The sequence below is a fragment of the Ammodytes marinus genome (assembly GCF_949987685.1).
Source record: "Ammodytes marinus genome assembly, chromosome: 18".
Classification (NCBI taxonomy): domain Eukaryota; kingdom Metazoa; phylum Chordata; class Actinopteri; order Uranoscopiformes; family Ammodytidae; genus Ammodytes; species Ammodytes marinus.
Genome location: NC_137222.1, coordinates 10,175,975 through 10,198,643, shown reverse-complemented (window position 1 = coordinate 10,198,643; position 22,669 = coordinate 10,175,975). Strand labels below are relative to the sequence as shown.

The 22,669-nt window shown below is 42.5% G+C and overlaps 1 protein-coding gene across 1 annotated transcript in view; it reads right to left on the bottom strand.

Moving 5' to 3' along the window:
* astn2 (astrotactin 2) overlaps window positions 1–22,669 on the bottom strand; it is a gene marked incomplete at its 5' end in the record, with an annotated part of 278,723 nt that overhangs the window by 24,460 nt on the left and 231,594 nt on the right. The window contains 2 exons of the mRNA XM_080046601.1: window positions 12,040–12,188; window positions 14,205–14,338. Coding sequence (XP_079902727.1) covers window positions 12,040–12,188; window positions 14,205–14,338 — 283 coding nt within the window. The remainder of the gene's footprint in view (window positions 1–12,039; window positions 12,189–14,204; window positions 14,339–22,669) is intronic.

Here is a 22,669-nt window from a genome sequence, read left to right as displayed (position 1 = left end):
ATGTTGGGTAAAGGAAATGCCAGGGGATCCTCTTGGGACCATGAATGACAAAGTATGATATGTGGCCCCATGTGGGAGTACTACTAACCCTAGCAATGTTTTAAAGAAATCCATGAGTTATCCCCAACAAATTGGAAACCATGTATCATTTTTTTTAAATGTTTTGATTTCTTTTTACCAATGCCAATTACAGTAAATTGTGTATGCATTATATCATTCAACCTTTTTCTAATTTATTTCCCCCCAAAAAAACTTTTTCCTTTTCTAGATTTACTGAAAGTATTGATGTTCCAATAAGACTGCATGTTGTTGAGCAGTAGGTTATAGGTTGGACAGTTCTAACTGTTGTCCCTGAGGGGGGCTAAGGTAACCAAGAGAGGCTTTACACTACCTGAGGAAGACCTGCAACTGTAAGATGATGATTCCCAGACACTAGAATTCAATGTTGAGCCTGGGTTCATCAATACAACGTCAAGGAAGGAGGGTGCCTCTGTGTCAACCTTCCATCACCAATCACTTCATTGTTGCATTCCCCATCAGCAAGAAGACTCTCTTGTAAGTGTTTGCACAAAGGATATTGTCATGTTATCCTGTGTTTTTGAAATCGGCGGAACTATTTTTGATATACAGCATTATGTCACAGCCTTACAGTTATCTCAAATTAATCAACTTCCCTACGGCGAGCAATAATTGAGTTTTCATCCAGGCCTTGTTGTAATCAAAGATGCGAAAATGCGATATTAGAATCTACAGTAATTTATGGCTCTGAATAACAACACAGTTCAGCAGACGTAATGGCAAGAAAAAGGATTACTTAATAATTTGATCATCTCCTAAAACCAATTTGAGGTTAAATTTCAATGTCTGCCTGTCACTTATCCATACTAAAATCATATATCTGCAGTTATTATGTGTAATTATAATATTACAGGCATGGGGTCAAATGAGGAAATACAGTATCATCAAACTCAAAGTTGTGTCATGTTTCTTGGTGTCAGGCCTTCCTGGATTTCTCTCAGATGATGTGTGGCATGTTGGCTCCAACACATTGAGTGTGATGTGTTGTTTGACAATGGGCTGCCCCTGCTTTTTCTGCGTTGCAAGAAATTGGCTCAGGTGTGGTGGTTCGTTACGGACTAGCTTCCCCCAGGGTCCATGTCTACCATTTTGATGTAACCCGTGTTTGGTCTGTTTTTACTGCCACCGGCTCCTTTTACTGTGGCTCTGTCGCCCCCTGAGTCTGTACGTAGCACTAAGAATAGACCTGTCGGGTGTTGACAGGCCCTTGGCTTGTGTCATACTGTGATGCTGCACTGTATTGACTGCTTGATGTGCCCTGCCAACCTCCACCTGCTCTACCATAAGACCAGTAGGCTCTGGTGGCTTCAGGTGGCTCTGTGAAGTAGACTTGTGTAGGGGTGACTAATTGTTGATTGTCTCTTACACTGAGACCAGCCTGCGCCACCTAACTTTCGCAGTATACTGGCTTGAAAACGGCGTTGTGGTGGTAGTCATACGGTGTCCTTTTTATGTATGATGATAGTCAGCCAGAGTAGAAACTTGTAGTGCGTTGTCTTTTGCTGTCTCGTATGAAGTGGCAATGCTTGTGCAGTGGTTTTCCATTGCAACCCTAGTTGTATGGGGATACAAATCAGGTAACATGCAAGGTCTTATATTCCCTCTTCCCCCTGAAAGAGTGGCACAACTAAACTCCTTTTTTTAGTTTGGGATTCCCTCGTGTTTCCCTAAGTGCTTTTGTTTCTATCACATTTTTGGCTGGGTATTAAAAGGTCGCAACCCCTAGTGTATATTAGTCAGATGGCCGGCTTTTTGATTATACATCTACTCTACATCTATTTGAGGGGTGGACAATCTATTAGAAACATATCTCAATATAATGCACTATTAAACAACTAAAACTAACTAACTTAAACCATTTTTAACATTTTTAACAACCAACTAGTTTACTTCCAAATACAAATCTGACCGAGGCTGAGGCTATATTTTGAGCTACGATTCAGCTTATGTTTTTGGGGGAATTTTTGGCCACTGGAAGCACACATACTGTATCAGGAGAGAAATGTGTCAAGGCAATGAAACAATAGCCTCACATAAATCTAGGCAGCGTTGTTGGTACTCTCTTGTTTGTTAATGGAGAGAGCAGATCCATCATGAGTAAACATTTATTTCTACCACATTGTTTGCAATGCCCTGAATTCCGAAAGTGAGACTAATCAATCCCAATTTACTGCTTAAATGCATTTTTAATAGATTTTAACCAAGCCCTAAATTCAACAAAGATCAAGCTCAGACCACCGTAACTTGTGTCAAGGCTTCATAACAGACAAATATCTCATTAATATCCCTCTGACTGATGGGGACAAAGTGCCCCACAAAACACAATGATGAATGAAAAGGAAGGCACTGAAGGGAAGCATCCCTATCTTGTCTTAATTATAATTCCAGCACAAATCCATTAATGTGAGTTATATGGTTCTATGGACACACATTAGGGTGTCCATATCTACCTAAGAGGCTTCGAGGGAGTGTCGTGGCTATTGAGAGATGGAGAGACAAAAAAATGAAACCAGAAAAAGTCTAGACCTGTGACGGAGAGAGAGGGAGACAAACGATGTGCGCGTGTGAAGAGGCAAAATGGGAAAGGGAGCGAAAAGGGAAAGGGAATGCAGAAAGCCCTTGGCCCTCTGCCTGCAATCTGCAATCTGCTGATGGCAAGCCTTGTGACGAGGAGGTGCACAGCGTCCATTTTTAGCGATGAGGTCATCTTTAATTAACAAAACAAAGAGAGTCAGCTGTGTCACTCCAATCTGTTATCTGCACCCATGCTCAAGGACACCGTTTATCTCCATATAATTCAATCCCTTTGAATGAGGGCTTATCGACGCATTGGGGGGCAATTTTGGTCTCAACCAAAAATGGAGCTGTTACATGCGAGTGGAATAGCGCTGACCATGATCGCAGAATAAAGGGGGGACATAAGCAAAGAGAAGTATGAGGTATGTCACAGAAGAGGAGAGTAAGCTGTCTGTCTGAGCTGGTATAGGAGGAAAATAGACCTAAAGTAAGGTTAAAGATCAAATGGCTGATCTGCTTCTCAGTCCTTTCGAGCCAGCATGAGGTGACATCATTGCTGTGCAACCCTCCAAGCCGCCGCTGCTGTCTGCATCCCTCATCCTCTACATAATGATCTTGTGTTTTGTGATTCTTTTTCACCCCTCTGTTCTTCTCACCTGCTGCGTTTTTTTTTTACCACATTTCCATACAATCTCTTCTCACCCGCCAATTATTGTAATTACCCTGCTCTTGCCCTGCCCTCGGTTCATTCCTCCGTGCCACAAAAAAAAAAAAAAAAATCAGGTGTCACACAGCGGTGACACAACGTGGACCGACTCACAGGTTTTTAATTAGCGCTAAGTGCGTGAGTGCATTTGTGTGAGAAGTTGTGGGGAGAGCGCGGCGCTACACTGATGAGCGCATTCACGAAAAAAGTGTCACCTCAGCATAACTGTGATATAAGGACAGGCCAGCCAAATTAGCCGCCGACGAGACAATGGAGGGCTTGTAAAAATATGTGATAATGGAACACAGGAGCATTTTAAAATCCAGCCAATGAGGGATACTTTTGGTTAAGCCTTTTATTAGACAGATTTCATAACATTTTTCAGGAGGCCTCCCATTTTTTTTTCTGGGAACTCCCAGTGAGATAGTCAGGATACAGAGCTGAAGGATGTCTGGCATTATAGTGTAGGTAAGCCACTAATTATTCCCATACAGTCAAATTACACTCTTGCACTCTTCTGCAAAACTACATGCAGTTGCAACGACTGTATACTGTGTTCACTCAGTTTTAAAGTAGATGTCTTGATACAAGTGGATTACCTGGGGTGCGGCACCTTAGATGACTACAATTTAAAATAAATCAGGGTTCCTTATTATACGCCTGGTTGCAATTGCCAAAGGAAATACTCTTTAGATGGTTGTTTTTATAATAGAATTACAGGTTTAAAGCACAGGTTAGAAGGACATGTCCTGAATGCCAATACATTATCACTTACACAACTTACAGTTAGCTTATTTTTGGCTGATGCAGGTATTACAGGTATACCTCTAGAGATTTTTTATTTTTTATCCATTTTAATGCTCTTATCAAATTTCATAATATCATCTGTGATCCTCAATATCTTCTTACATAGCCAAGCTGGTTTGACCTATTGTTGTAGAGGAATGCTGAGACCCACACTAATATATCAGCTCTGCCTTTTCAAAAACTGGCTTCTGTGTGTACGGCTGTCTCTGCCTTGGTGTGCCATCTAGAGGCCTGTGTGAGGCCCAGTGAAGTGGATCCCTCACATCCATCACTGATGGGACTCAAATCAGAGAGAAAAGGATTGTAAAACAATCTGCACAAGGGTCCTAGGTATAGGAATACGTAGAATGAAGATGAAGAAGAAGATACGGTACAAAACAACTCCATAGGCCTTTCTCATCAATTGTTACAGGGGGAAACAATGCTAAGAAAAGAGAGAGAGAGAGAGACTAAATGTGGGGCACAGCATTAGTCATAAATGCCACTTTTCCCTTCTTAATGTATCGTTTTGACCTATTGTTATACCTATTACTGTGGCCAGTAAATGCAGCCACTCAAGCAACCATAAACCCTTTTATTTGACATGTTTTCTTTTTATATGCTTTCTAAATGTGCCCACTAATATGTTTGTATAGATGCAGCTTCATGTGAATCAGACAATACACAATACTACATATTGATACCAGGTAGGGTTTCTTATAGTGTAGGGTCACTTGGTCGAATCGTGTATGCAGGCAGCCATACAACAATGTTTCATTTGAGTTCTGCTCCATATCTCGAAACATGTGGATGGGGAGGGATAAGTAAATGTGTTGCTAAGGAATTCAAAATTCCACTGATGATCAGGGTAAGGGATGGGGCTGATCCAATCCAATATCGGTATTGGGTCCATTATGGCTTCAATCTACTTATCGGATGGACTGGCAACTCAGACCCTCTTTTTTTTTTATCCAAATGATTTAAACTATGAAATAAATGTTAATTGAAAGACCATAGCTATGTGATAGCACACATTACTTTTAGAATTTAGCAATTCAAAAGTTGACTTCTGCATTCAAACAGTTCAAAGCAGTCAAGATAAACCTATTTGCATTTTTGTATATGTGTCGCTCTTTAAATTAGAATTGCTGTGCTGCTTAAGCCTTCCTTCAGTCAATGTCCACTAACAAGGTCTACAAACCTAATTACTCTCGGGAAGAACACAGCAGAGCGCCAAAATGTACATTTTAATATGCCTTCTGGGTTATATGGGCTATCATATTTGTGTACGTTTGGCTCTGTTTTCTTCAAGGATACAGCCTATTGAGATGATTAGCTCGCAATCTGGGGATGACCTCATCTTCACCTAAGCACTAGCAGTGTCCGGACTTCCTTTTACGATAACCTGCAAGACCAGGATCTTGGCGGTAATAAAATAGTCTACAACACTCTAATCCTTACGTAGTTTTCATGACAAAGACATGAGAGTGGACGTTGTGAATAAGACACAGCCTGTTTCACCTCTCCCTCCCTACTCCCTTCCTCACTTGCGTCCTTCGCACATGCTGACATACTATGTGCATTTTACCGAGTTCTAAAGAAAACCCTGTCAACGCAAAATTGGCTCGCGATTGTAGCTCACAGGCTCACGCTCTTGCTTCCATTTATGTACAATCCAACGTAGGCTTTTGACTGCTGTGTTCAGTGGATCACTTTGAAGACGGTGGGCATGGCTACATACATATTGATCTACACATTGCAGTTGCAAATGCTTCTGAGCAGGCACTATTTTGCCTAAAATGGATAGTGATTTCATTGCACTCTCTCTCTCTCTTCTCTCTCTTTTAATGTTTTTGTTTCATCTGTTCGGGAGACTGTTTGACGTCACAGAGCCCCCACCTTCAACTTTGCTACAAGGATGGGTCGCTTGTTATGCGCAATGATTATCATAGCATCTTCATTGACCTGCCCTGGGTGTGCGTGTGGTTTCTCATTGTGGTACCATGACACCCCTTTCTGGTCTGCCCCCCAGTCTTTATTAAGTGGATGCTTGTTAGTGGATAGATGACTGTTGGACCGGGTCTGGCTCAAGTTGCAGCTGTGTGTGTCTGATTCCCCCAGGGTCCTTTTTTTTTGCTAGACAAAAGGACAGTGCGTGTGGATCAATGCTTGTGCACCCTCAGAGAGTTGTTGGCAGAATCCCTGTGTTATCATGTAGGGGGCTGAGTTTTATCCTGATTTCCATTGTTATCACAGTCAGTCAACCTATAGTGCCTCATGGTCAATTTGGATTTCTCGATGCAGTTGTCTCTTGGACTGCTGAATGACCATAGTATATTGCCTTGTCTAGCAAAACATTAAAAAAAATCATAATGTACAGAGCTTGTCGTGATAGGCTGGCAAGTTCGAATTTTGTATAGTGACTAGAAAGTCTTTAATTGCTACACCAAACCAAGAAGGGTACAATGCAAGAAGATGAAAGATAATTTAATACAAGCAAAATATCACATTTATACTTGTTTTCAGGAAGTCCAGGGTCAGAACAGCAATGATAAAATGTTCAGACGGTTGTCAGGATGTAACAAAGTTGATCGGGTTCCTTTCTGTTAATATTTGTGGAGTAGGAAAAGCCTGGCTTTATCATTTGATGCATCTCCAACCGACATGTGCTTTGCTTTTTTTCCTTTACCTGCCAGTAAGCAGACAACCCCTTGTGATTAACTGCTAATGTGAGCACTAAGATCATCTCTGGTGTATGTCAGCGTATGCTTCTGAGTGGGCTTGAGTACTCTCACATAAGTTAAGAATATACGGGATCCTGTTGATACTGTGCATGCACGGTTGGTGTTGCCACAGTATACACACAATGGCAATGACAGTCATAGAAATATCTATAAAAAAACAACAAAATAATGGATTCTCTGTTGGTCTCCCGTGTTTGCTACCAGGTTAAGCTGTCGCTGGTCATACCTTGTTACCAAAAGGTATCTTTTTAGTTCAGATTTTAAGATAAATGAAATGGCAGTCGGTTGAACACATGGTACAAAACAGGTAAACTATACAGCAGGCAATGGATATGATCATGGATAGTCCAGTATTCTCTCGCCCACGCCTACAACAATGCATATATGGGTCCAGACCTGGATTGGTCTGGTGATGTCTGAGGTACTGAAGGTTGTCAGTAGAGCATCATGTCCATATAAACAACCAGATATATGAACGGTAGAGCTCAGCTGCTCCCCTTGCACATCAAAGCAGCAAGTATATCTTCACCGTTGACTTCAGAGGGAAGATTTTGAGATTTGTGAGATTTTTTTCCGACTGATAAGTGGGGTGATCTAAGGGGATTGGGATTGTTGCTGATGGTTTCTACAGATGTGAGGGAACCAGGGTGATACTACAAAACGACCTGACCCCTCCAAAGCCTTCCAAACACACAAATAAGAGGGGAAAAAAGACAAGGTAGGAGAGAAAGATGTCAACAACAGATGTAAAAATGTGAAAATGTAACCTGGTTTACATTTGCAAATTTTCTTTTAAACAAATGTTATTCGCAGATCAAGGTGAGCACAATGTTGACCTTTTTTCTGAGTTCACAACCCAACAAAAACCTAGCGTCCTCCAGTCAAGACAGGGACTGCAGAAAATAGGATTCTGATGTTATGATTGATGATGCATTTGTGAAGAGTCAGACTTAAGTCACGGTACACTGAGCAAGGCCTAGGCAGCATTGGAGACTCAGTGATCTAACATAGTTGATCCTTACACAACACTCCATATTGATGGAGGGTTTATAACTGAAGATGGCACCTCCAAGAAACAAAGTCTCGCTGACGTGACTTTTCCACTCGCTGATGCCGACTGCGAGAAAATGTGCAGCCTCTGTGTTATGCTATTCTATAATTTACATCAAGCAGGACGGGAGTCATATTAGCAACATTTATGAATATTAGCTTAGAAGAAGGTCCCATTCTCTGTCATACATGCAGGAAACTGTTATGAAAGAAAAACTGAGCCAAACGGCTGACACATTACAATATTTGAACCAGTTTATTAACATGGAGGAAACTGTCACCCAGCTTGTGTAAAAGCTCACTAGATTCCAAAAGAGATACAACTCCTCATGTGCAGCCATAACTGTAGTGATCATGAAGGATTTAGAGATTTTTCTTCTAAAACAACTTGTCGCCACATATCCCCACTGTGTTGAAGACATTTCTAAATAACTGTTACCCATGCTGATAAGTGGACACTACTTTAATTGATAACACACAACCAATTAAATCATCTGTAATCCATTTTAAATTAGGATGCTTGGATATTCTTGAAAAAAATAGCACCAGCAGAATATCACAAACAGGAGCGTGCACAGTATTTTCCAAAATGAGATAAATCTCTGAAATGAAGTCCCTCTTGCTACATACGTAGAGACGCCAAAATCTGTGGAAGCCTTCGAGCCAAAAAATCAAGACCTATTTATTCCTTATTTCCAAATGACTGACCATAACAATATCACCCTCAGGAGGAGGATACAGTTTCTTCTCCTATCCAAGTCTAGACCGTTCTGACATAGTAACATAGGCTTTGGGAACCCAGTGACAGTTTCATTCAAGTCTCTGCATCCCCACACACACACACACACACACACACACACACTCTCTCTCTGTCTGCCGTCTGTATGTGTGTACACATGGCTGAATGTGTGTGCTCTGAGTGTGTGACTCATACTCAGCGTGGCTTAGTGTCCTCGTCTGTGTATGTGTGTGTGTGTGTGTGTGTGTGTGTGTGTGTGTGTGCGTGTGCATGTACGTGTGTGTGGATGTCTGTTTATCTTTCCTCTCTCTCTCTCAGACACTAGCCCGAAGCGGCGTTTCAACTTGGCAATATGTGCGGGTGCATCCTCGGCTCCAGTGGATGCCGACGGCTCTATCCCTTTCCACTGGACGCAGGTGCTGCCCTTACTACTGATGATGTCAACATCCCACCTCTCCACCACACCATGTGTATCGCAGTATCCTCTTGCCTTCTTTATTTCAATGGCACTGTTCACTTAACTTTCCTTTTGCGCTATAGTTCCAGAATATATTACAACCCAGGCATCTGTCTCGGACCCAAAACATTTCCTTTATATATATTTTTTTTACATATTTATTTCTATATTTCTATGCTAAACTGTCCGTACTGCTGGAACTAAAGGGGGCAAGGGGGGGAAGGGGCAAAACTATAGTTCAAATGGTGCAATTGGATCTTATACAACTGTGGTAAAAGAAAGTGAGAAGTACTATCTTTGTGCTTCACTTTTTACTCAATTACACATCTAGCTGCGACCATTTGTCATTTTCCGTAACATATTTGTTTCTCTTTAACACTTACAATTGAATCCGAGCACTCCCCCACTGCTCTGTATTGCCAAATATCTAACCCCAACTAAGCTTTGGATGAGGATTTTTTTCCCCCTACGATTGTCTAGATTGTCAAATATGGTTTACTGTAAATCGGCCGAATAATCCTCTGGTGTGTTCCCACCCTCAGAAGTTGGAGATGGAAGGCTTGACTGCAAGCTCCCTGGTTCAAATCATCACACGAGTCTTGGAAAATATGAACAGGCAAAGTGAAGGAGAAACACTTGCTTGTCAGAAAAAAAAAAGTCTTTATCCCCCAAACTTCTCCATTAGAGCTGCTCGGTGGCCAGCGCTAGAAGACTGGTTTCACTGGCAGCTTCTACACTACTGGGAGATGTGTGTGTGTGTGTGTGTGTGTGTGTGTGTGTGTGTGTGTGTGTGTGTGTGTGTGTGTGTGTGTGTGTGTGTGTGTGTGTGTGTGTGTGTGTTTGTATCAGTCTGCTAAAGACCAGAGGAACATAACATAACGATTGAGGAATTACTGAGCTTTAAGAGTGTGACATGAGTTTGTATCCGCAGTGTTATGGCTACGCTGGACTTCGAATTTATCTCAGCTTTTTTGGTTTCATTATACAGACTTCCATTGTCGCCTCGAAGATGGCCCTCGAATAAGAGGCCAGCAGCAGTGGTTAACAGGGAGTACAAATCCAATCATTTGGAAATAAGCTGGTGTAAGTGTGAGAAAATGGCACTTCCCAAAACACTATGGGCTTTTTTATTTGCTGAGTACAGAGAACAAAATCTCATAATTTAAGAGGCCCCCCTATCATTTCATAAATCAACCCCCGCGATGGCTTCCAAGTTTGTATCAGCGATCTTAATCCCTCGTTCTGGAGAACAATGAAGGTGTTGTGTGGCTAGAGTTTTCAGTATTTTGCAGTGGAAGCAGATGCGTACGTATGCAGCTCATAATACAAGATGTTTCCACTGAAGGAGAACCTATAGTCTGCTAGAGTTTCCTGACAATTAAACATGAACTACTCCTCTCCAGGAGGTATGTACACTCTTCTACGCACACATTTCAATGACCTCAACTAAGTGAGCGTTTTTACTGCTCAGAAAAGTTCTATTTTAAAGGGGCTCAGAGGAACATTCAGTTTGTGTTCATTTTTGCACCCCTTTTGGACAAAAGCGGTAGTGTTTTCACTCCGCCACGTTGTTCCTGGGTGAGCGTACCCATGACAAAGGCATTAAGTAAAACTATATAAAAATAGCACTCTTTGCACTGATGGCCTCGTTTGCTGTTACATGTAATTAATGATCATCAAAGGAACAATGAGACTGTTTCCGAAATATTTAAAAGTTTCTCGTAGCACCTTTAACTTTGCTCGAGAGTAAACTAGATTGCCATTCTAACGGTAATAAATAAAGATGAACAGGCATAAAGTACAGATCGAAATGGCAAAAAAACAAAGACAATGACTTGTAATGGGTATTATAATGTCTTTTTGGACGTGATTTATATCGGTGACTGGCACATACTGTAGCTGAGTGAGTCACCCACACCATCTGCCCCCAGCCTACCCTCACCTCTGCCAGCATGCCTGTGTCTAGCTGTCTGTACCCTCTCCCTCGCGCGCTGGTGCCCACGCTTCATCAGCACTCCTCCCAGGGGTGATGGATGGCCTGTCCATACTTCCCAATGACTAAAGCCCAGCGTCTTCCATCCAGACCACATCATTTCTCCAATATTATTAAATTCCTTCCTATCACCCTTTCCTCTGACTCACCCCACCCCACCCCTCCCTCCCTCGTCACAACCATGACCACTTCCACGGCCCTACACAGCACAACGGTCAGCATCATTTATGGCTCTTGATAAATTGCTCCCCACGTCATCGTCTCCTGTCCTCTCATTCTAAGTTACCTCGTTCTGCTCTGTAGCCAGACCAAAGCTCGTAAAAAAACTAAAAGAAACTCATTCCCTCCAATTGTTACTCCATCAGCTCACAAACTTGTTTGTTTCTTTTATCTATTGGTGGCATTTAACCCTAATTTCTGCTTTCATTATGATTCACAAAACTAGGTTAGGCAAGGCTGAAAGGGACCTTAGTTCTGACTCGCACCTTGACCTAAAGCATGGTACATCATTGATCTTCAACAATACGATACCTAAATGTGGGCAGTGAGTCTGCCTGCGATCAAGATCCGATCTCAAATGTTCCAAAACAAAGTTATTAAACTGTTACTTTTATGTTTTGCAGAACTCTACATGGCTTTACTTAGGACAAGCACACTTAGACAATTTAGATGTGTGTACATAACAATAACAACTAATGTATTTGTGTAACAATAAAGAACAACATGAAGTAACAAGTTCTAGTTTTATAAAAGCACAATAACTTCAAGATGTGATCCTGATGTGCTTATGGCATGAAGGAGACATTTCCAAACACATTCGTCTTTATACAATTGTCCAATGAATTTCAAGCCAACAGACACACTCACTTCATCATAGCATATTTAAATCTACTGTATACATTCTTATCAAGGAAATCAAGTTATCAAATTGTAGTTTGATAAGATAGAAAAATGGATAGTTTTTTATACCTGTGTAGACCTCTGCCTCCGAGGGATCCTCCACTCGTTTGTGCTGGATGACGTAATCAGAAACCTTGCAGCCAATCAGGGGCTCCACATCCATCCACTCCAGGGCCACCATTGTGCTTGAGGGCTCCAGGTAAGGGGCTAGTCGCAAACTAGTGGAGCAACAAAAGAGTACAAAAACCGGTTTAACATATGGAAATGAGAAAAATATCAACAATGTGGTCAAAAGTGTGGAATTGAATTTCTAATTCAAGTTTGTGTGCATATGTCTTAAGCCTGAAGTATTGACCTATGGATAAGTAGAAATCTCATGTGAATGTAGTTGTTTTAGAGTAGAGACTGTCATACCACTGACTATATCTCATTGGACGAAAGAACGACAAACACTGGCACTGAACAGAGGAGCATTCCGGTGTCATCTGTTCTCCAGCAGTGTACCCTCTTTAATCCCTCAAAAGAAAAGAAAAGAACAATACTTCCATCTTGCCTGTCTTCCAGCTGTGTATGTGACAATGGTTAAGAGTGGTAGTAGGCCAGCCCTCTTTGATAAAAAATAATGTAGCTTGGTTTATTCCTCACACTGCAGGTTTTTATTGGCCTTACACTCTGTCACTGGCCAGTCGGCGAGTTTTGGTTGTTAGAGCCAGTCTTGACTGGGCCCTTTGTGCCAGCGGGCATGGGACCAAGGAAAGGCCTGACCAAAACTCTGGTTGTGGTCCTACACCCTTCCTCTCCAATTCCAATTCCACAACCACAATCCACTAACAAAAAAATACCAAATCTGCCATTAAAAAGCCTCTAAAACTACTTGTGCAGCATAATCTTAGGCTCATGTTTCAATGTGTATGTCCTAGTATGTCACTACCAATTCCAGCGCTTTTGGTTGATTATTGCTAAATAATGAAACACAATGTCATCACAAGGTCCATTAAGTAGCTCTTCATGATGCCTATTTCAGCAGATGGAGTTTAGACTCTTTTTGGTTTTCTTGTCCATGCTGACTCAAAAGCTAATGTTCGATGGTCATATTTGACCTTGGACATTTTTTATTTTTTATTTATTTATTTATTTATTATTATTCTTCCGGACAATTACACATAATACATAATTTTCTCATTGCATATTCATACATATTACTTTGTGTTATCGTCCGAAGGGAAGCAGGAGAAGCCAAAGGCTTATCGGGTCCCGCCCCCACTGCCATAAGATTCAGATACACAGATACACAGCTAATGCTGTGAATCTGAGTTCTCCGCTGCTCTCGAAATGATATGTGTTGTAATATGGAACCAAGCCCACAGGTTGTGAGGCGATCTTGACGTAGTGGCCACCATCAGAATAGTAAGATAATGTGCTGATGCACAACGTTTACCAAACACAATAATAAAATCATGACGAAAGCCATAAGGAAGTCAGCCGTCACATTTAATCAGTCTAGAATCAGCAGTTTTGAAATTGGCTTGCACCTTCCACATCCCTGCCATTACGTTTGTAACATCAATAAAGCTATATGGTTTGGCAATTGTGACATTCAGAAAACAAGAATAATGTAAAACGATCATTTTGGTGATAGTTGATAATGTTGGCTGGACCCTTGAGAAAAAAATAAAACGTTACATTGAATGCAAATGTCTTTCTCTCTTGGACTCCAGCATCCTCTCTTGCAGCTACACTATATTGTATTTCTTGTTAGACTTTTATTGCTATTCTAGAGTGGTGCCAGTAAATGTTGCCTCTCATTCATTCTGGAATATAATATAGTTGTAGACATATTTTATTTTTCATTCTTTAATTAAATTATATTATTGCAGGCTTTCTCCTATGAAGTTTTTGGCCTTTCAACTTTCTGTTTCTCTCTTAAAAGTTCTCAGGGCAACATTAGCTGGAGGGGATGACTCACAAAAACCTCCACCACGGTATTATTAGAACACCCTGAATGAGAGCGTGTTCTTGTCAGAGAGGTGTAAGGGGGCTGACTGACAGCTATTAGAACTTCTGTGGAGACAGTGGTTGGGTCTACAACTTTCTCAAGCACCCTTAGGAGTAACTGGAGAAAAGTGCACGTGTGTAGATACTCGTCCATGTGAACAGGCGAGTGCCTGCGGTGCGTCGCGGAATGCCTCCATGAATGAATATCCCTAGGTGTCATGGTGTCACCTCACACTTACATTGGCTGCCGGAGGGGACTGCAGATAGGCAGGCCATCTTTGCTGAAGGCACTCAGGTCGCAGCGACACCAGTTATCAATGACATCGCCCTTTCCAGCGCACCAGTATGAGCTCATCGTGGCGCTCTTGAAGGCCTGCAAAGGGCAACAGGTGAGAGAAATGCAATTATTTCTTGGGAACATGCGCTTCCTGTCTATCTATGTGTACCACCCCCCCCCCCCCCCCCCCATCTGAGCCAACCTTCTGCAGCAGTGTCCTCCACACATCCCAGAACACACACACACACACACACACACACACACACACACACACACACACACACACACACACACACACACACACACACACACACACACACACACACACACACACACACACACACACACACACACACACACACACACACACACACACACACACACACACACACACACACACACACACACACACACACACACACATCTTTGTTCTTCTGTCCATATGATGGCTCTCCATTCATTGTATTCATTTTCATTTTCCAATTTCCTTAAATGAACCACAACTGCTAACATATCAAACAACAGTCTTACCTAAAAAGCCCATTGGTGAGGACTGGCCATAATGGCCTAAACTTGCAACAAAAAAATGTCCTCTCTTTGAGTTCTAGACTTTCAAAGGACAGACACATGCACACACCCACACACACTGAGTGACCTTTTCACACCCACCGTTCCCAATTACCGGAAGGCAGGAACATCTCACTAACGTCGACAAGCTTACACAGTGATATCATAGATGCACTGCGACTTTTATGATGGAGGTGTGAAAGCTCAGACACTCCCCACCTTCTCCATTCTATGTGTATCTGTGTGTGCGTGTGTGTGTGTGTGTGTGTGTGTGTGTGTGTGTGTGTGTGTGTGTGTGTGTGCGCACGTGTGTGTGTATGTGTGCGTGCACACAGAACTGTCAGTTGTCCCCGTCTCCAAGAGGATGGAGGAGGGGCGACATTAGGAGATGACATCATCTCCTCCTAACATCTCCTTGTGCTGCTTCATTAACGGGCAAGAGAAGAAGAAGAAAAAAATCAGTCATCCTCTAAAAGGCAGCAAAATGCCAATATAACCATCAGAGCAATAAAGTATAATGTCAGGGCTTTCCCTAAAGCCACAGGCATGATATAGGGCGAGTTCAAGGGAGTTCGCAGGCACTCTGGCTCCCCCTGTCACACTATGGATCAATGGAGCACTCTCTTATTTATGTGCTCCAACCGGTTGGTAATGCTGCCTCACGCAGACGACTTTGGAGATGAAGATGATCATGGTCACAAGAATAGGACCCTGGAACCGTGCGGAACCATTATCAGTGGGCACCAGGCATCCCACAAATAGCGGCGAGAATCCACTCCTTTGTTCCAATACGCCGTGACACTGCTTATCCGACAGCAAAAAGAACTGATGAGACCACACACATCTTTGAGACAACTGTGCGCATGAAGCATGTATATGTGAGCGCATACCAAAAAAACACACACACACACACACACACACACACACACACACACACACACACACACACACACACACACACACACACACACACACACACACACACACACACACACACACACACACACACACACACACACTCCAATTAAAGACTGATTTCCACAGTTGGGGTTTGTTTCGCTTCTTTGGATACATGCCAGGGAAGATCTCTGCGTGTGTGTTGATTAAAGTGAAAGGGACATTTGAGAGGGACTTTGGGCATGGTCCTGACCAGAAAAAAGGCAGACGGCTTGGCCAAAAAAAGAGTCAGGGTATGCACTCAGAAGCTGATGTTAGCATTTCCACAACACTGCATTGTTAGCCGTAAAGGAGGCTCAACAGTCTTTCATGGGAACTGACTTCTTCCAGTACCACTTGCTTTTTACTCACATACACTGGATCTTGAGGAGTGCATGTGACCTACATGAGCAACAGAGTACGAAAGAGTGAAAAACAAGAGGATGAGCACTGGAGAGACCAAAGGAAATAGGACAGTAGAAAATCAGCAAGATGAACAAGGAAACAAAAGGTGTGAATAAAGGGAGACTCTCAAAGCATTCCCCGGTCCTTACTTTGGGACAGGATCGGGATCTTTCGGCAGTCAAGACTTTCCCATTATTTGTCCACCAATGGGACCCCCTTCCAAATGAGCATGCTGAATGAGCAGTTATTATAGGGGGTAGGGAAGCACTGTAATCCATGGCCATATAATAACCCTCTGGAAAACCAAAAAAGGGGAAAAGGGTAATTACATTTTTTCCCCCTTTATCCTGAACCCATGTGGATAACTGCTGCCAGAAAACAACAGCAGCAGGGGTCTTGCCACCTCTTGTCAATGGGAAGCAGGCCACAGGAAGAAAAAAAAGGCAACAAGAAAAACCTGGACTCCGAGGTCTACGCACGCACGCTAGACTAGACAAATATGAGAAATGAGGAATGACCTCGGCTGCTGGGGGCAAACAAAAAGAGAAAAGACCACAGGACCGCCATGCGTTTACCACCACCAGATTCCTTGAAAAACCCCCATATGGGTCTGTGCGCTTGATTGCATGGCTGCACATGTGAAAAATAGACAAAGCGATTACCGCCATGTTTATGTTTGAAGAGTAATGCAAGCCAGTCTCCACAGGGTAAACAGGGAATCTAATTGTGGTTGAGAGAATGTGGTGGGGGGGTTGGGTGGGGGGCACAGGAGGAGGAACAAAGATGACAATTCAGAGAAATGCAAGGAAAAGTGATATTATTTACATAATACATGTAAAGTGGTTATATGTCAAGTGTGTGTCAGTGAAGGCATGCAATGTGTCCTGTTGGGGCAAGTTACAAAAAAAGGCTTGTACCAGTAAGGGACATCCTTAAGTGAGATGTGAGGACACTCTGAAAGGCCCAGGAGAGAGCACTTCTGTGTTCAATGCAGTTCCCAGACTAGTCATGGATGGAAAGAGGAGAACACTGTATTGATTAACCACAGTTCTTGCATTTCCCAGAACACGATAGATCCATATACATTCTGTGTTGGTCAGACAAGGCGAAAAGACACAAACCTTATCCATCATCATTCTTATGAGAAAAGCACGTGTTTTGACAAAGACAGTTCTGTCTGAGCACCGGCTGCACTGTAACACTGTAAGACAGTTTCTTGTGAAGTCATGACACATTCACTTTCAGGAACTGGTGATGCCCCGATGGTTACAATAACACATGGTTCTACCGTTTCACAAATATGCCACAATTCATCTCCACTGACCTTTTCGATATTGAACAAATTGAGCTGAAATGTAATCACTCCCTGCTTTGAACAGAAGACAAGATCAGTGTACAGCAGGGCCACTGAGCATCAGCAACAACTCAAGCCGCAAATTCCAAGCTTGACATCATTTAGATCCTGCAGACTCCCTGGCACCAAAACACTATTTGGACCTTTCACTTTCGTAGAAGCTCGTCGTGACTTACAAGAAAGGCAAGCGAGGCTATCGTGAGCTCTTTAATGTATTAATCTGTTTGTCTAGTCTAAGCTGAACATATTACTGTCTGTCTTCAGAGGCTATTACGCGTAGACACTGACCAGCTGGCGCACAGTATTGATTTATAAGATGATCACCAGTGGTGGCAAAGAGTCTAAGTCAGCACACACAGGACACCACCAATAGTGACCTATGCGCGTGTGTGTATGTGTGTGTGTGTGTGTGTGTCCCGCACGCGTAAGCACACACACACACACACGCACACACACAAATGCATTTATGTATTGTTTCCAATCGTTCAGGGGTAATGGTGTTAACAAAGGGCTGCTTCTACGAACCTTGTCAGAAATAGTACTTCCAGGAAATAGGACACTGGAGGCGGTTCGAGGGTTGGTTCAGCCAGAGGTTGATCTGGGATTGCCACATGGCACCTGAGAACCCTCAGACAGTGTGTATTGGTTTTTAGGGCTCCCAGCCCTATCTGAGGAGGTTTCTAAGTTAATTTGACCATTTCACCAAAATAAATGGAGTTATTTGTTAGTCCGCAATTAAAGTATGTGTCAAAAAGTAATAACCTAAGCTATACATAAAAAAATCCAACAAAGAAGCAAAATAAAACAAATTGAAAAAATAAAAAAAATTATAAAAAAAAAATTATAATGTCAATGGAAACAAATGAGAAGAGGTGTGCCTTTGAACCATTTATCGTAATACCACTGGCTCATGTTACTGGCAAATGTTGAACAGACAATATAACTATTTGCCTATGTATTAGGTTTTGCAGGACTGTTGCATTAAACTATTTCAGTTAAAGATAGGTATACCTTATACACTGGTAAATCAATCTAGTGCATACTGGCCAGAGAGAGCTTGCAAGAATCTGTTTAATGATCTTTAGGAACGTGCGCTCTCCTTGGTACTGAAGTATTGCTCCTGGGATCAGAACTTGCAATTTTATCTTTCTATGTGTGCATACTATTATGAGACTTGTGTGAATTTCAGAATTCAAGAAGATTTTCTTTTTGAATTTGTGCATACGCCTTAAATAACTTGAATAAGATAACGCTAATTACAAGGACAATAGGGCATACTTTGCTTCAAGTTCATAAGAGTGTTCCCTCCACCAATAGCTGAATATTGTACTTGTACACTTAGGCTCATATTGCATCAACTCCCGGCACATATTGCATGAATAAAAAAAAAATGCTGCTATCTCTAACGTTTAGGTGTAAATACATTGATGCTGTTCTAGATGAGCCCCTGCATGGGGGGCTGCAATAGTGCATTATTGTGAGAGCATGCCAGGGGGCCACTCTGCAAGATATAGAGCATTCTGACCAATTAGACTCACAACCAATTTGTTCAAAAGGGTTGCCATGATTCAGTCACAGCATCACAGGACATACGACCAGGCTAGCTCCAAAGGCGTTAAGCTTATTTGCTTATTCACTGAGGTCTTTTTCTTTGGCACTAAAACAAGGAAGCATCTGTGCGAGTATTTGCATGCATACACCAGGCCTGTAGAAAAAGACCACCTTAGACAAGTCCAATCCAATTCCAGTACGATACAGGTTTACAAGACCAGGTTTCAAAGCCAGCCAAGTCCAAGAACACAGCAACTTGACAATACCAAGACATTGAGCAAACCTAAAAAATGTCCTTCCAAAATCAGAACATAACCATTACGTTCCCTCTGGACAAGCAAAGGCACTTAAGTAGCAGAAGTAGTGCATCAGGACAATCAATAAGGGCATTGTTTCAGGACAGAGATGTGGCTGTAAAATGTTCTCAATGTCACCTTCCAATGCTCTTGGAAAGCGCCACACACTAATTCCATTCACCATAATGGTATTGGGCTGAAGGAGGCAGATATATGAGGGGTGGACAGCTTTTGAAATCTTCAAACCAAAAGTAGCTGCATGGACAGATACCACACGAGGTAGGTAAGACTATATGTGTGTTTTCTCTCTCTACATGGGCACCGCAACATGTTTCGAGGAAATACTCAGGTAACTATCCAATCATAGGCTGATTAGGATCAGCCTTCCAGGTATTATTTTACCCCCAAATCCTTAACTATTCAATGGTAATATCAGTACTTGGCACATGTACAAAGACATGTTTTTTTTCTGTCCATTTTCCTCTTTGACAGAGCCACACAGAGCAGCCTAAGAAGAAGAAGACAGACACGCCGGTCTTCTATTTCTACCATTTATAGTCTGTTTCTATTCAGTCCATGGTAGTGGTCCATTTCAAGGCTGGGGGTAATTTCATTTTGTAACCATATCCCCCACTGGCTTAGTAATTAGGAGATTTATGTGAAAGGGACATGACATGTCCTGTCAAACAGTCAAGCAGCCAGGGAGAGGCAACTGAAAGATGCAGGTAGCCGAGGGAGAGAGGGAGGGATGGAGGGAGGGAGGGAGGAAGCCACAGAAAGCAAGACAGGTCAATGTAAAGCCGATAGTGTGCATGCACGCCCGGACACATGCACACAAAAATACACATGCATGCACATAAGTATAGGCACAACCTCAGTCCACCTAACTCATCCTCTTTCTTTGATCGCTTCAGGAGGGTTTAAGGCTAAAGAGGGAACTTCATCTCTGGGAAAGCTTTTGGCAACATGGCATGTCTTTTCCAATAGAGAGAAAGGGAGGGAGAGGAGAGAGAGAGAGAGAGAGAGAGAGAGAGAGAGAGAGAGAGAGAGAGAGAGAGAGAGAGAGAGAGAGATAGGGAGAATGAGCTGGTTGTGTGTGTGGACGGGCAGGTTGTTGTGTCGCCCTGTCCCTTAATGCAATATACGTATGTGCCTTTCAGACCAGCAGCAGCAGTTGTGGCCATGAAGAGAAGAGGAGAAAGAGAGGAGAAGAGGAGCGGAGTGATGGACTCTCCCCTCCCTCCCTCCCTCCCTCCCTCCAAAGAGGTCGATGACATCAATAAGGAGCTAATAATCCTGCCTGGAGCTACCTCAGAAGGGCTGGCCAGAGCAATCCACTGCAGTCCACCCCTTCTCCTCCTCCATTGTACATCTCACTCTTTACATCCCCCAGAAGACCATGCACGGGTTGGGTAGGGAGAGAGAGAAGGAAGGATGGCGAGGTGTTTGGAAGAGAGAGGGAAAAGAGACATTTTACTCTTCCTCACTAGGGATCGTCTGCTATTGATCTCCCTTATTTTTCTTTGGGGCAGTGGTGTTTGTTATGGGCGGCACGTACAGGGGGCTTTGTTGTGTATGTGTTTGTGAGTGAGTGCATATATTTATATATATACACACACATGTGTGTGTGTGTGTGTGTGTGTGTGTGTGTGTGTGTGTGTGTTCTTTTTTCTCTGGTATTGTTGACTGCAGTATAATGTCAGAAGGTAAGGTAATTAGATGCTTGATTGGGGGGTGGGGGTGGGCGGGCAGCGTGAATCAGTCTGCTCCCTATGGCGTGTGCATTCGTGTGTGTGATGGGTGTGAGTCACCTGCATACGGCTCTGCGTTGGCTTCCAAACACACACCGTGCAAAGCAATACCGGATATTAGGTAGCAAGACAATGTCAGGGCGAAGCCGAAATAGAGCAAAATGTGGTAAACTAAATGTCAAGTAAAGCCAGAGCCCCCTCCTTAATTACCTTATGGAAAGGAAATATGATCTGATTAACTTTCACCGCACCAAAGACTCCAAAGACCTTTTCATACAGGATGAATCATAAACACTGGCCATTAAGCTGATATTACATTCAGCTGTGTACGCTTGTTTAGACACAGAAACACACATATATATAGCCCATCTCACACATACACACATCGACTTTCCTACCGAGAGGGTAAAACCATGATGTCATCTTTTTTATGCCCTCTGTATTACAATGCCCATTTCCAGTGGTCAAAGCTAACCGACCAATGCCACCTAGGGGTGATTTGCTACAACTGCAGCAGTGAGAGATAGGACAATGGATGCGCACAGTATGAAAGGATTACGCCACCACCACATGGAGTTAGTATATGAGTAAAATACACTCAGAAATGAATATATGCGTCCTGCACCCACATACGGAACAGATCAAACCTTTTGTCGCACAGCAGGACGTTGCATGTGCTAATTTGCTACACATTTACAATACAATTATTTTTGCAGAAGTGGTACTATAATGGCATGCCAGCTTTTACGCACAATAGTAAATGATAAGTTTGCCGCCGTTTATATTTATATGAATCACAAAATGTCAAGAGGTTGGAGGAACTCCAAGCTTCACTCCTGTCATCAATTACATTACATATGTTTTTCATTCCTCTCATTCAAAGGTACTCCTCATTCCTGTGGGTGTTGATTTCTTAAAAATCATTTTTATCTTCAATTTATCATTTATCTTCCAACTCCAGTGGGTATGTTGATGAAGCCTCAAATCTTAATTTTTTTTTAGATAATTTTTTTTTGTGTGGCATTTTCAAGCTTTATTAGACAGTACAGAGTTGAAATGACAGAGAGAGAGAGAGAGGAGATGACATGCAGTAAAGGTCCACGGGTTGGATTTGAACCCGCGACCACTCCAATGAAGGCCAGAGCCGATATGGTACGCGCTCTATCGACTACACAACCGGAGCACCCCTGCATCAAATCTTTTGACTTGATTCTCTTTGTTATTCATTGGATTTACAGTCTCACCTTCTTCACAAACACCCCCACACACACACATGTTGTGTTTTCATCACTACACATTACATAGACTTTCATTCATTTCCTAGAGACTTGCCTTAACCATTTCCACTACTTGCCTTACTCTTAACCTAACCTTAATATTTAACCTAAACCTAAGTCTACTTATACCTTAAAGCAAGTCTTCACCCTAATTTGTCATCATTACATTATGGGGACTTCAATTTTGTCCCCAAAAGGAAGGGGCATCCCCACAATGTAAATCACTATGTAAACATAAAACTGTCCCCACGACATGAGTTATACCAGTACACACACACACACACACACAC